The sequence below is a fragment of the Medicago truncatula genome, chromosome 3 (genome assembly GCF_003473485.1).
Source record: "Medicago truncatula cultivar Jemalong A17 chromosome 3, MtrunA17r5.0-ANR, whole genome shotgun sequence".
NCBI lineage: Eukaryota > Viridiplantae > Streptophyta > Magnoliopsida > Fabales > Fabaceae > Medicago > Medicago truncatula.
This window is the reverse complement of record NC_053044.1, coordinates 40,143,192-40,154,109: the sequence shown is the minus strand read 5'-3', so window position 1 is coordinate 40,154,109 and position 10,918 is coordinate 40,143,192. Positions and strand designations below refer to the sequence as shown.

The following is a 10,918-nucleotide window of genomic DNA, read 5'->3' as shown; positions in this document are numbered from 1 at the left end:
ATTCATTGCTTTTCATTAGCTATCAAGTCTCGAATACATGACGGTACATCATCATAAACGTGAGAGCTAGCATGAGATGGGGCTACCCTAGCTAATTCATGAGCGACCCCATTAGCTTGCCTCCTATTGAACTCGACATGAGAGTTCTGAAAATTACAATCGAACAACTGTCTACAAGCCTGAATGATACAACCTAGTTCACTACTATCACCTAGGTTTGAATTAAAATGTTCAACAACAAACTTGCAATCCAAAACAAAATCAACATTGTCATAATGAAGATCAGTCACCCATTGTAGTGCCGTGTGAAGTCCAACAGCCTCGCCAACATCAACATCACAAAGAGGAGAGAAACAATCTGTCTTAGCCATGACAAAATCACCCTGATCATCACGGATGCATATGCCAATATCTACCATATTCAGAGGGTCAGAAAAGGAGGCATCAATATTATATTTGTACTTACCATATACCGGCTGCGTCCACTTGATGACAGGACCATGAATAACACTATTCGGCTTAGCAAGGATGTCTGTAGCTTTGTGTGATATGACTTCTTGGGCGGTTCTCCAACCATCTAAGAGGTGTCGGGCCCGTTCAACAACCTGTAGACATGTTTCATTTTATTGTTGTCACAATTTTAAATTCCTGCGTTTCCACAAGCTCCACATGATCGTCACAAACAATTCTTTTTACGCAGAAGTGTAAAGATGTTTTGACGGTTGAATCAAATTAGTGTAAATATAGTTGTTTTGTCAATTTTATTGATTTTGTTTAGAAACAATAAAAACATATATATAAAATCTGTGTCCATTTATAAGCTAGTACTTAACAAGGTAATACTAAAATCTTACAATGTTAAGGGATACATAGGACCAGAGGAACCCTTTCGAGTTCATATTTAAATCGGCCACTAATTAATCCTTTAGAAAAATGTAATACTAAAATCATTTCTAAATATATTAATAATTTACATTGTTTTATCATGTTTATTTTTTAAAAAAGAGAATTCGTTTACTTTTTCATCATAGTGTTTATTACTAATTAAAAAAATAGATATATGTAATTAAGTATAACTTTCTAAATAAAATAATAAATGCTTTTAAAAATAGAAAAGAAGTCATAAAGAAGGGCAAACAAAATTCCCAAGAGGGCCTAATCATTAAAAATTGAGGCAGTATAAAGAAAAAAAATGCAATCGCCCCTCTAATAAGATTTCTAAATGACACATACAATTCCTCTATTCTTTTAGAAGACATTTATGTCATCTCATTGACATTTACTTTAGCTTCAAGTGGTACTTGGCAACATGGTTTAAAAATCATAAGACATGAAATATGACATAAAGAAACAATAGAGAAAAAAATATTGATAAAAGTCGCATGTCAAAAGCTTTAAGGCACTAGATTATCCTTTTTCTTGTAAACTCTTTCAAGTTTAAGTCGTGTCTATAGATACTATGTAGGTAGACTCTCCATTTTGACAATCTTCTAACCCACCACTTGTGGGATTTGGTGGTAGCCCTTTCTGATAAGTCTATACTGTCTAATTTCAAGGGTACATTGTTGCTAGGTTTTTAACTAATGATGGTTTAAGTATAATTATATCTTGATCAAATTCAAGTGTTTTTAAAAGAATGTGTATATCTATGTGCCGCTTTGTCTAAGCGGTGGTATGAGGAGACCAACAGTTTTCATCTGTCTATGGGGGAGATAACCATCACGTTGAATGATGTGTCATGTCTTCTACAGATCTCGATCCATGGTAGGTTGATGAATCATATGGAAAAAAATCTTCCAAGACGAAGGTGTTGAACTCATGGTTGATTTTGTTTGGTGTTGAGCAAGATTATGCGGTTGAGGAGTGCGATAGTATGAATGGTGTTCCTATTGGTTTCACATGGCTGAAGGAAATATACGAGGAACATCTCACCAAGGCAATTAGCTTGAAAAATACAACTGGGACTTTCTTACTCTATCAGATTGGATGCACAATGTTCACTGACAAGAACAACAAGCACATAGAGGTAATATTTTTTGAGCCACCACAGGACCTCGACACAGTTCATGGACGGTCATGGGGTGATACGAAATTAAATTATCTATATCATTTATTTGTCTGAGGCTACTAAATATCATATTCAGTTTGTATGATGATCATCGGGAGACCATGACCTTATAGGAGGAGATATGCTAGTACTAGGGATGAATTATGTGCAGTCAAGGGAAGGTTACCACCACTTGTACAGTCAGGTGCAGGACATTCCCAGGCCTCCACCATCTGTACTTGATGTTAAAGTCCATGTAGCTCAAGCTCTCTTGGATTTCTTGTTGCATGTTATACATGAGGCTGGTAGGGGTCCAAAGTGGAGTCACCATGGTAGCATGTAGCAGGATAAATGTCCTAGTTCTATTTGGTATATCTCCCGAAGATACTACCCCTATCGAGAGAGAACCCCATGGGTCGACGAATCAGGAAGTAATTATTGAGGAGGAGCATGCTAGGGATAACTCGGATTCACCGTAGATCATCATTAGTGTTAGGGCCATGGTGGAGGATGGGTGTCCAAATAGTCGGACATACGAAGACGTTCTTTTGATGATTCAGGCTGAGATACTCCCTGCCACCGCATATAGGATTCCAAGAAGGAGGAGGCCCTTTAGAGCACCATAACTTTTAGGTGCCATTTAGAATGCACAAATACAAGATTTGTGCACCATGCACAATTTTCCCATGGAAGGACAGCTGGCGGTAATTTACCTGCTGGAATATTTTAATCAAAAATATTATATTGTATAATATTCCATTTATTGTTTCTGTTGCACACACCCACTAAAAAACCACCACTTATTTGCAATTACTTGTATACCTCCCTTAATTATTACACCCTCAATTTTGGTTATTAGTTTTTTTCTTTCTGAAAACCTTGTAAAACATAATGTGTCCCTTGCCTCCATCTTTCTTTTGTATTTCCGATGGCTTGACTCTGCCGCCGTCTTTTCGCCACGCCGCCGCCGTCCTACAGGTTCCTGCCGTCCAACATGTCTCAACCATTCTGAAAACCACCATTTTTCTCATTCCTATTTTTTCTCATTCCCTGCATTTTCGGATCGCAATGGAAACAACCACAACCACCAAAGGTGCCGGTGGAATAAAAGGCGGCAAAGGGAAGAAAGCCGTTTCAAAGTCCTCCAAAGTCGGTCTTCAATTCCCCATTGGTCGTATCGCGAGGTTCATGAAGAAAGGACACTATTCTCAGCGTATTGGCACTGGTGCTCCGATCTACCTCGCCGAGGTTCTTGAATTGGCTGGGAATGTTGCAAGAGATAACAAGAAGAACATAATTAACCCCCCTAGACACGTGTGTCTTGCTGCGAGGAACGTTGATGAATTAGGAAAATTGCTTCAAGGTGTGGCAATTGCTAGTGGTGGAGTTTTGCCAAATATTAACCCTGTGTTTTTGCCAAAGAAAAATGGTTCTGCTGCTACTGAGAAATCTACTAAGTCCCCTAAGAAATAGATTTTTCAATTGTATAATCTTACTTTTAATGTAATTTGTTTTTCATTTTCATTTAGACCTAACTATTTCGTTGGAAGAAAAATATAGTGGTTGGTTAAATATGAATGAAGTTATGTTATTTTCTAGACATTTTTCTCTCAAAAAAAAAAAAAAAACATTCTGAAAAACACTCATTCTCATATAATATTCATATAAATAAATATCATCATTAAACTACAAATGAGTTTTCATGTTCTTATGTCGTGGTCATCAAATTCATATTTGCTTGCATCCTAATTTTTGAATTCATGTTTCAAAATGGTTATCGAAAAACCTTTTAGTAGCTATATTATTTTCGCTTGTGTGAATAATTTATCAAATTTCAACTTTCCTTTCAATTCTAATAAAAACTATGCAAAAATCGCTGAATTTCATTGTGATAATACTAAACCCGATCAGGTCATATATCGGGTCAGTAAACCCCGTTTCAGACCATCAGGTAAAGAAGACGACTTTTTTTTTTTATAAAGGGTAAAGAAGAGTATAATTCATGAATAAATAAACAATATAAATTAAAGCCAAATAAACTTGAGCATGTAGCTCCCAAGGTTAAAATATATTTTGCATTTTTGTAAGGTGTGTCATTTACATCCTACCAAGTGAAATATAAACAAAGAAGTTATAGCATAATGAGTATATAGTAACCGGTGGAAATAGCATGATAATAGATTAAATATGTATATTTAAAAACAATGATAACAAACTGATAATATCATAGTCAATCATTGTCCTTCTAAACTTTTGACATTGCACAGGTTCTTGACTTGAAAGACTATAATGATTCATGTTGATAGTGATTTTCTTTTTTTTTTGAATCAGCAAAATTTATTTTCATCAAGATTGTACTAAAAGCAGAACAACTCGCGGAAGAAACGAAAAAGGAATTAATACACCGGTGCCGTATATAGGCGGAACACCGAAAACACATAATGGAAACAACGAAACCCAAACACTACCCACATCCAACACTAATCCTGATGCAAATATATACGAAGGGGTTAAAAGCTAGCTGATAGCAAAACTGTTATGGTAGCAGGCGCAACTCCAAACCCAGCGGAGCATTAACGTGCCTCAGGACCAGCTCCTAGCCCAAAGAAAAGGGCGCTGACAGCAACAAACAGCCTCACACCAGGAAAAAAAAAAAAAACAGCCTATGCCAACTGATTAGAACAACATCCTAAATTGTTTAAGTTGACATTTTGATCATGAAGTGACCAATAGACTACAATAACCAATTAGAACATGCTTCTTTCAATTTTTCTATGAAGCACATGTTGCCTCTTCCTTTACTGTCATCAATATGTAATAGAGATCAGTCAAATTTCGTGAAGTTCAGAAAAAACGAAAAAAAACTGCATAATTACTTTTTTGTCTCTATCTTCCTACTAGGATGTTAAATTAGTAGTGTTGCAGCATCCTTGAAAAATCTTGCCTTTGGATGTGGAGCAAGTGAAGTACTTTAATGAGCAATGCTGGTGTGAGTTAAAACTTGAGAAGCTAAAGATGTGATGATACCTACATATACAGATAAAATTGAATATCAATGTTGTATATTTAAAATATAATTGTTAATTCCATTAAAATAAACAAAATCACATATGATACAAAATCATATAGTACCTCTTCCACTGTTAACATGGCAAAGCTTCTGAAAATTTTAAGAATTGAATTTCAAAATACTCGCAGCATTACAAAATCATTTTAACTTCCTTTCCTAAAAATACGAGTGGAAAAAATTGATATAACACCAACTTGATTTGACCACTAGAACAATATCAGTACCTAATAACACTGGTTAAATGATTGAAATCACACCCAAGCAACTAAACTTACACAATTACAAGCTTATGCAAGGCAACCTGAACAGTCCTCTCAGCTTCAAGAAGTGCTGCTTCTTTGGATTTTGTAAGACAATCTAAAGCTCTGTTATCATCTTGAAGTTTAGCAATCTGCAAGAAACAAACCAGATAAAACAGTGACACATGAATCACATGTGACAAGCCAGCCTCAGTGCCCTTTAGTGCCCTTTAACCGGTACTTTTAGACAGAAACTACCCTTCAAAATAGAAAAATATAAGGCAATACATACCTCTTGCCGAGCAAGCTTGAGTTAAGCCTGGCTAGAATGGCTTCTATAGGAGGCATTTCATCATCCTTCTCAGCAGCATGGACTCTTCGAAGAGTGGCTTCAGCTAGAATGGCTTCTATAGGAAGTAGTTGTGATTTGAAGTAAGAAAACGAACGTTATAGAAACAATTCATATATCCATCATGCTAGCTGCTCAAGATAAGGGTAGCTATAACAAAATAATCATTCAGCCATTAATCTCAAATCTAACAAACTGAAGGAAATCAAAAAGCAAAGCCAATTTATATTAAGCTCCATCAAATCATTGTACCACATCAGAAAATAATCAAGTTTCATCCAACTCCCTCGCTCAAGTTAAAACAGATGATTCGGTAAATGCGGAGGCGAAGGCAGGTTAGCCACATACTTAAATTGTTACAAGAGATACCATGTCATTGAAATAGCCAAAGTAAAATCTAAGGAATGTGATGAAAAAATAGCCACCTTGACTGATTGTATTTCTCCGGAGTAGCATCAAATGACCCTTCCCGTTTTGACATATACAAATCATATAAGATGAGGACACATTCTTTCGACTCAGCTGGTTTACATTCTTTCGATCAGCGATTGTGAAGATGTAGAAAGAGTGAAAGTCAAAAAGCGTGAAGCTCGACGTCAAATTGCAACGGCATGAAGCTTGACGGTGTGAAGCTCATAGTTGAAGGGGAAAAAACATTCAAATCAGAATTTTATCAACATTATACTGTGACCCTGAATCAACGTAGTATACATTTAGAAAATGAATTCATTTTTTTGTGGCACTTCACCTAATATAAATCACAAGGTATGAATAAAAATGAAACAAAAACTGAATTGAATCAACACAAAACTAAATTGAAGCAAAATTAGACTTACATTTGTTGTGATTGTAAGGCCCTTTTGAACACTTCACCTGAGATTTAAACAAAAAATAAACTTTTTGACAAGAACAACACTTCAAAAATCACATACAGTAGGCTCAAACTAACTCACAAATCACACATAATAGGTTCTTACTCAGTAAATCACACATAATAAGTACAAACTAACTAACAAATCACATGAACACAATACCTAAATCGATCACAAGTTCGAATCCAAAGCTGAAATAAAATAAAAAAATTATAAATCAGAGTTCGACCCAACCTTAAATCTCATTGAAAAATATAAACTTTCAGAAGCAACATGAACGAAGAGTAATAAACGAGATAGTTCATTACCACTTTCTGGGTTCAATTGAATCTTAGGGCTTCAAATTATTTTAAGGATTTCTAAGTTCAGTCTATGGGTTTGAAGAGTTCAATGGGTACTGGGTTCCATTGATTTAGACGGGAGAGAGGGTGGGTGAGTTGTTGAGTGTGAGAGTTTGACGAGTTCTGGTGAGATGACGACGATTTCAACGAGTTCTGGTTCTACGGATTGGGTTCGATGGAGTTTGGTGAGAGAAGAGCGTTTCAGTTTTCCGGAAATAGGGAAATGAATTGTGAAAGAGAATGGGAGGGAGAGAAAGAAAAGAGGAAAGGGTTTTTGAGGAAAGGGAGTTGTGTTTTGTTGATTTGTGAGAAAAGAGAGGGTAAAAAAATGGGAGGGAGACCGAAAAAAAGAGCGCGTTGATAATTTTTGGGAAGAGGGAAACGAAAATGTGAAAATTATAGGGGGAAAATGTGAATTTTTTTATTTTTTTTTTACAATCATTTTGAAGTCTTCTCTCTTAATAAATTTTAAATTTAATTTAAAAATTAAATAAAATAATTAAATATTAAAATAGGGCATTACAGTTAACATGGAATCCACTGAAAGATTCTTCGACATAAACTACTTCCAAGATTTTAAAACGGGTGATCAAACTCACAACTCTTACCCTATCTGAAAGAATCATGTAGTCAAAGTAGTTGGATGAATGTTCAACGACTGATCAAAATCTTTATCGACTAATCAAGCTTACAACTCTCACCCAAATGACAAGATTATTCGACCTAAACTACTTACAAGATGTCAGAACGACCGATAAAACTCACAATGCTTACCCTAACTAAAATAATCTTGCAGTCAAAGTACTTTGATGGATGTTCAGCGACTAATAACAATTTTAATCGACTAATCAATCTTACAACTCTCACCCTAATGACAGTATTCTTCGACCTAGACTACTTCTAAGATGTCAGAACCACTGATCAATCTTACAACTCTTACCCTAACTGAAAGAAACATGGAGTCAGAGTACTTGGATGAACGTTCAACGACTAATCAAACTCTTGTTATCGACTAACCAAGCTTACAACCATCACCCAAATCACAACTCTCACCCTAATGACGAGATTCTTTGACCTAGCCTAATTCAAAGATTTCAAAACGACTGATCAAACTCATAACTCTTACCCTAACTGAAAGAATCTTGTAGTCAAAGTACTTGAATGAATGTTCAACGACTAATCAAACTCTCTATCGACTAATCAAGCGTACAACTCTCACCCTAATGACAAGATTCTTTAACCTAACTTACTTCAAAGATTTCAAAACGACTGATCAAACTTACAACTCTTACCCTAACTGAAAGAATCTTGTAGTCAAAGTACTTGAATGAATGTTCGACGACTAATCAAACTCTCTATTGACTAATCAAGCTTACAACTTTCACCCTAATGACAAGATTCTTCGACCTAAACTACTTACAAGATGTCAGAACGATCGATTAAACTCACAACGCTTACCCTAACTGAAAGAATCTTGCAGTTAAAGTACTTTGATTAATGTTCAATGACTAATAACAATTTTAATCGACTAATCAATCTTACAACTCTCACCCTAATGACAGTATTCTTCGACCTAGACTGCTTCTAAGATGTCAGAACCACTGATCAAACTCACATCTCATTCCCTAACTGAAAGAATCTTGGAGTCAAAGTACTTGGATGAACGTTCAATGACTAATCAAACTCTTTATTGACTAATTAAGCTTACAACTCTCACCCTAATGACAAGATTCTTTGACCTAACTTACTTCAAAGATTTCGAAACGACTGATCAAACTCACAACTCTTACCCAACTGAAAGAATCCTAGAGACAGAGTACTTGGATGAACGATCACTTACTAATCAAACTCTCGTTATCGACTAACCAAGCTTACACCTCTGACCCTAACGACAACTCTCACCCTAATGACAAGTTTATTAGACCTAACATACTGCAAAGATTTCAAAACGACTCATCAAACTCACAACTCTTACCTTAATTGGAAGAATCTTGAAGTCAAAGTACTTGGACGAATGTTCAATGACTAATCAAACTCTTTAACGACTAATCAAGCCTGTAACTCTAACCCTAACGACAATAGTCTTCGACTTAAACTGCTATAATAGTTAGATCAAGAGGTCACAACGACTAATCAAACCCACAACTCTTACCCTAACAACAAGAATCTTATACGGAAAGTACTCGGATAAATGTTAATTGATTAATCAAGATATTCACTACGTGGTTTGTATTTAATTAATTTTATCATTATTATTAAAACTAATTTATAAATTCAATATAAATAACAAATTACAACTATTTTTTAAACACATTGAAATGAAAATAACATAATAATACATTAATTAAATAAACTTAAGAATAAAAAATGCAAAAACAAATTCTTAAAAATACAAACTTGGCTAACGAATAAATATTTTGCGTATTTTAATGTTCATTTACCTTAACCCATTCAACAATTATGTACACATTTCGATCACCAAAATAAGCAAAACTAGAAATTTAGATTTATTCAATAAATTATCTATGCGGTCTTTAATATACATCACACACACTATTTATAATAGTGACAGAAAAATCTATCTATTATCCAACTATTACACCCAATTTGTTCTTATTATTAATTTTCGAAATAAAAAATAAATTCCAATTACAAACATTTACATTACTTCTACTAAAATTTTCATCATTTTCGAACTTCCCATTTAAGTAAAAAATATCTAATTGCAGAAATTATATTTTCGTTTTCGGCGGAATTACAACAAAGTTTAGTGATATTAAGTGACATTAACCATTTGTAAGTGGGATTACAACAATGTTTAGTTATAATAATAGCAATTTTGATTTTTTCCAGTGATATTAATAGCAATTTTCGTATTGGGCTAATACAGACAAAAATTATATTCAGCCCATAGTCACTTAGTTCTAAAACAAGGGCCCAAGTCCAATACACAAGTGACCAAAAAACAGCAATTAAATATTATCATTTATTCTAAAGGCAGGACCGCGTGTACTGTTCACGCAGAAGCATTCAGCAGGTCACCCATGCCTTTCTCTCTCCAAATCTTAACCGTCGGCATTAAAATAATAATAAATGAACGGTTCAGATTTAAGTTAGGAACAATTTTGCATAATTTGTGCATGGTGCACAAATTTTGTATTTGTGCATACCAAACTCCACCTAACTGTTATGTTTTTATTTTATTTTGGTTTAATGATGAATGTTGGTTTTTAGTTTTGAATTTGGTTTAATTCGTACCTAAAAAAGTTTTGAATGTTTAAATGAATGAATTTGTTTCCGATGATTTGTGTTTGATTTTACAAAGGAATGAATGAAATGTGTGAATGAAGGAATGTACGAAGTAGTGGTTAAATAACAGAATTTGAGTTTTTGTTCCTCTATGCAGTTTCGGTCTATGTAACTTATAATTTTTGTGTTTCTTCCAAGGTTCCTTAAATACACATCTAATAGATAACTATCTGATGTGTATTTATGGGGTCTTAGAGATATTGGGGGCCTAAAGAGAAATGTTATGTTTATTTTATTTTCGTTGATTACTTTTCTCATCATATGAGCTTCTCGCGCGCTCTATTTGAGTTCTAAAATCTGAAATATTTCAATGTGTTTTTGAAGTTTTTACGAGGTTTTTATGCAGTTTGGATTCTAAAATCCAACTGCATAGGACACGTGAGAAACTTATAGAATGGAAGAAAGAAAAAAAAAAACATTTTTTTTTTCATTTTGGGTTTCATCCCTCTAACTATCCAAAAAATAATAATCGAAAGATAATAAAAATCACCACACTTGAAATAAAACTATGATCCAAATTTTTTTAAATCAACTTACGAAATAATATGAATTGTAATATTTAACCAAATAAAAAAACATCCAAATTATTCCTAGAAAGAAAAAAAAATAGATATCTTACATCAGTTATAAGTTAAAAAGTTGTAGTTGTATGTTAAAATCATACTAAATTGTTACTAAAGTTTTTATTCAT

General features: G+C 34.2%; 2 protein-coding genes and 1 long non-coding RNA gene across 11 annotated transcripts; 1 reads left to right on the top strand and 2 right to left on the bottom strand.

Moving 5' to 3' along the window:
- Positions 1 to 2: 2 nt before the first annotated feature.
- Positions 3 to 1,697, bottom strand: LOC120579607 (uncharacterized). Its single transcript, XM_039832081.1, has 2 exons — positions 1,689 to 1,697; positions 3 to 605 (listed from the first exon to the last, which is right to left on the bottom strand). The coding sequence occupies exons 1-2, from the start codon at positions 1,695 to 1,697 to the stop codon at positions 3 to 5; spliced, it is 612 nt and encodes a 203-aa protein (XP_039688015.1).
- Positions 1,698 to 2,841: 1,144 nt separating this feature from the next.
- Positions 2,842 to 3,602, top strand: LOC120579673 (histone H2A.1). The gene has a single exon (XM_039832335.1). It carries the CDS (start codon positions 2,939 to 2,941, stop codon positions 3,518 to 3,520), a length of 582 nt encoding a protein of 193 aa, XP_039688269.1. The 5' UTR covers positions 2,842 to 2,938; the 3' UTR covers positions 3,521 to 3,602.
- Positions 3,603 to 4,318: 716 nt separating this feature from the next.
- Positions 4,319 to 7,266, bottom strand: LOC120579423 (uncharacterized). 9 transcript variants are annotated; one of them, XR_005645234.1, is made up of 7 exons: positions 6,886 to 7,257; positions 6,740 to 6,768; positions 6,131 to 6,578; positions 5,649 to 5,713; positions 5,393 to 5,508; positions 4,924 to 5,074; positions 4,319 to 4,848 (listed from the first exon to the last, which is right to left on the bottom strand). It is a non-coding gene; the product is annotated as an uncharacterized lncRNA (long non-coding RNA). The 9 variants fall into 9 exon arrangements; XR_005645227.1 differs by having other exon boundaries at positions 4,319 to 5,074; positions 6,131 to 6,397; positions 6,542 to 6,578; positions 6,886 to 7,256; XR_005645232.1 differs by having other exon boundaries at positions 4,319 to 5,074; positions 5,649 to 5,855; positions 6,886 to 7,266.
- Between the last annotated feature and the right edge of the window lie 3,652 nt (positions 7,267 to 10,918).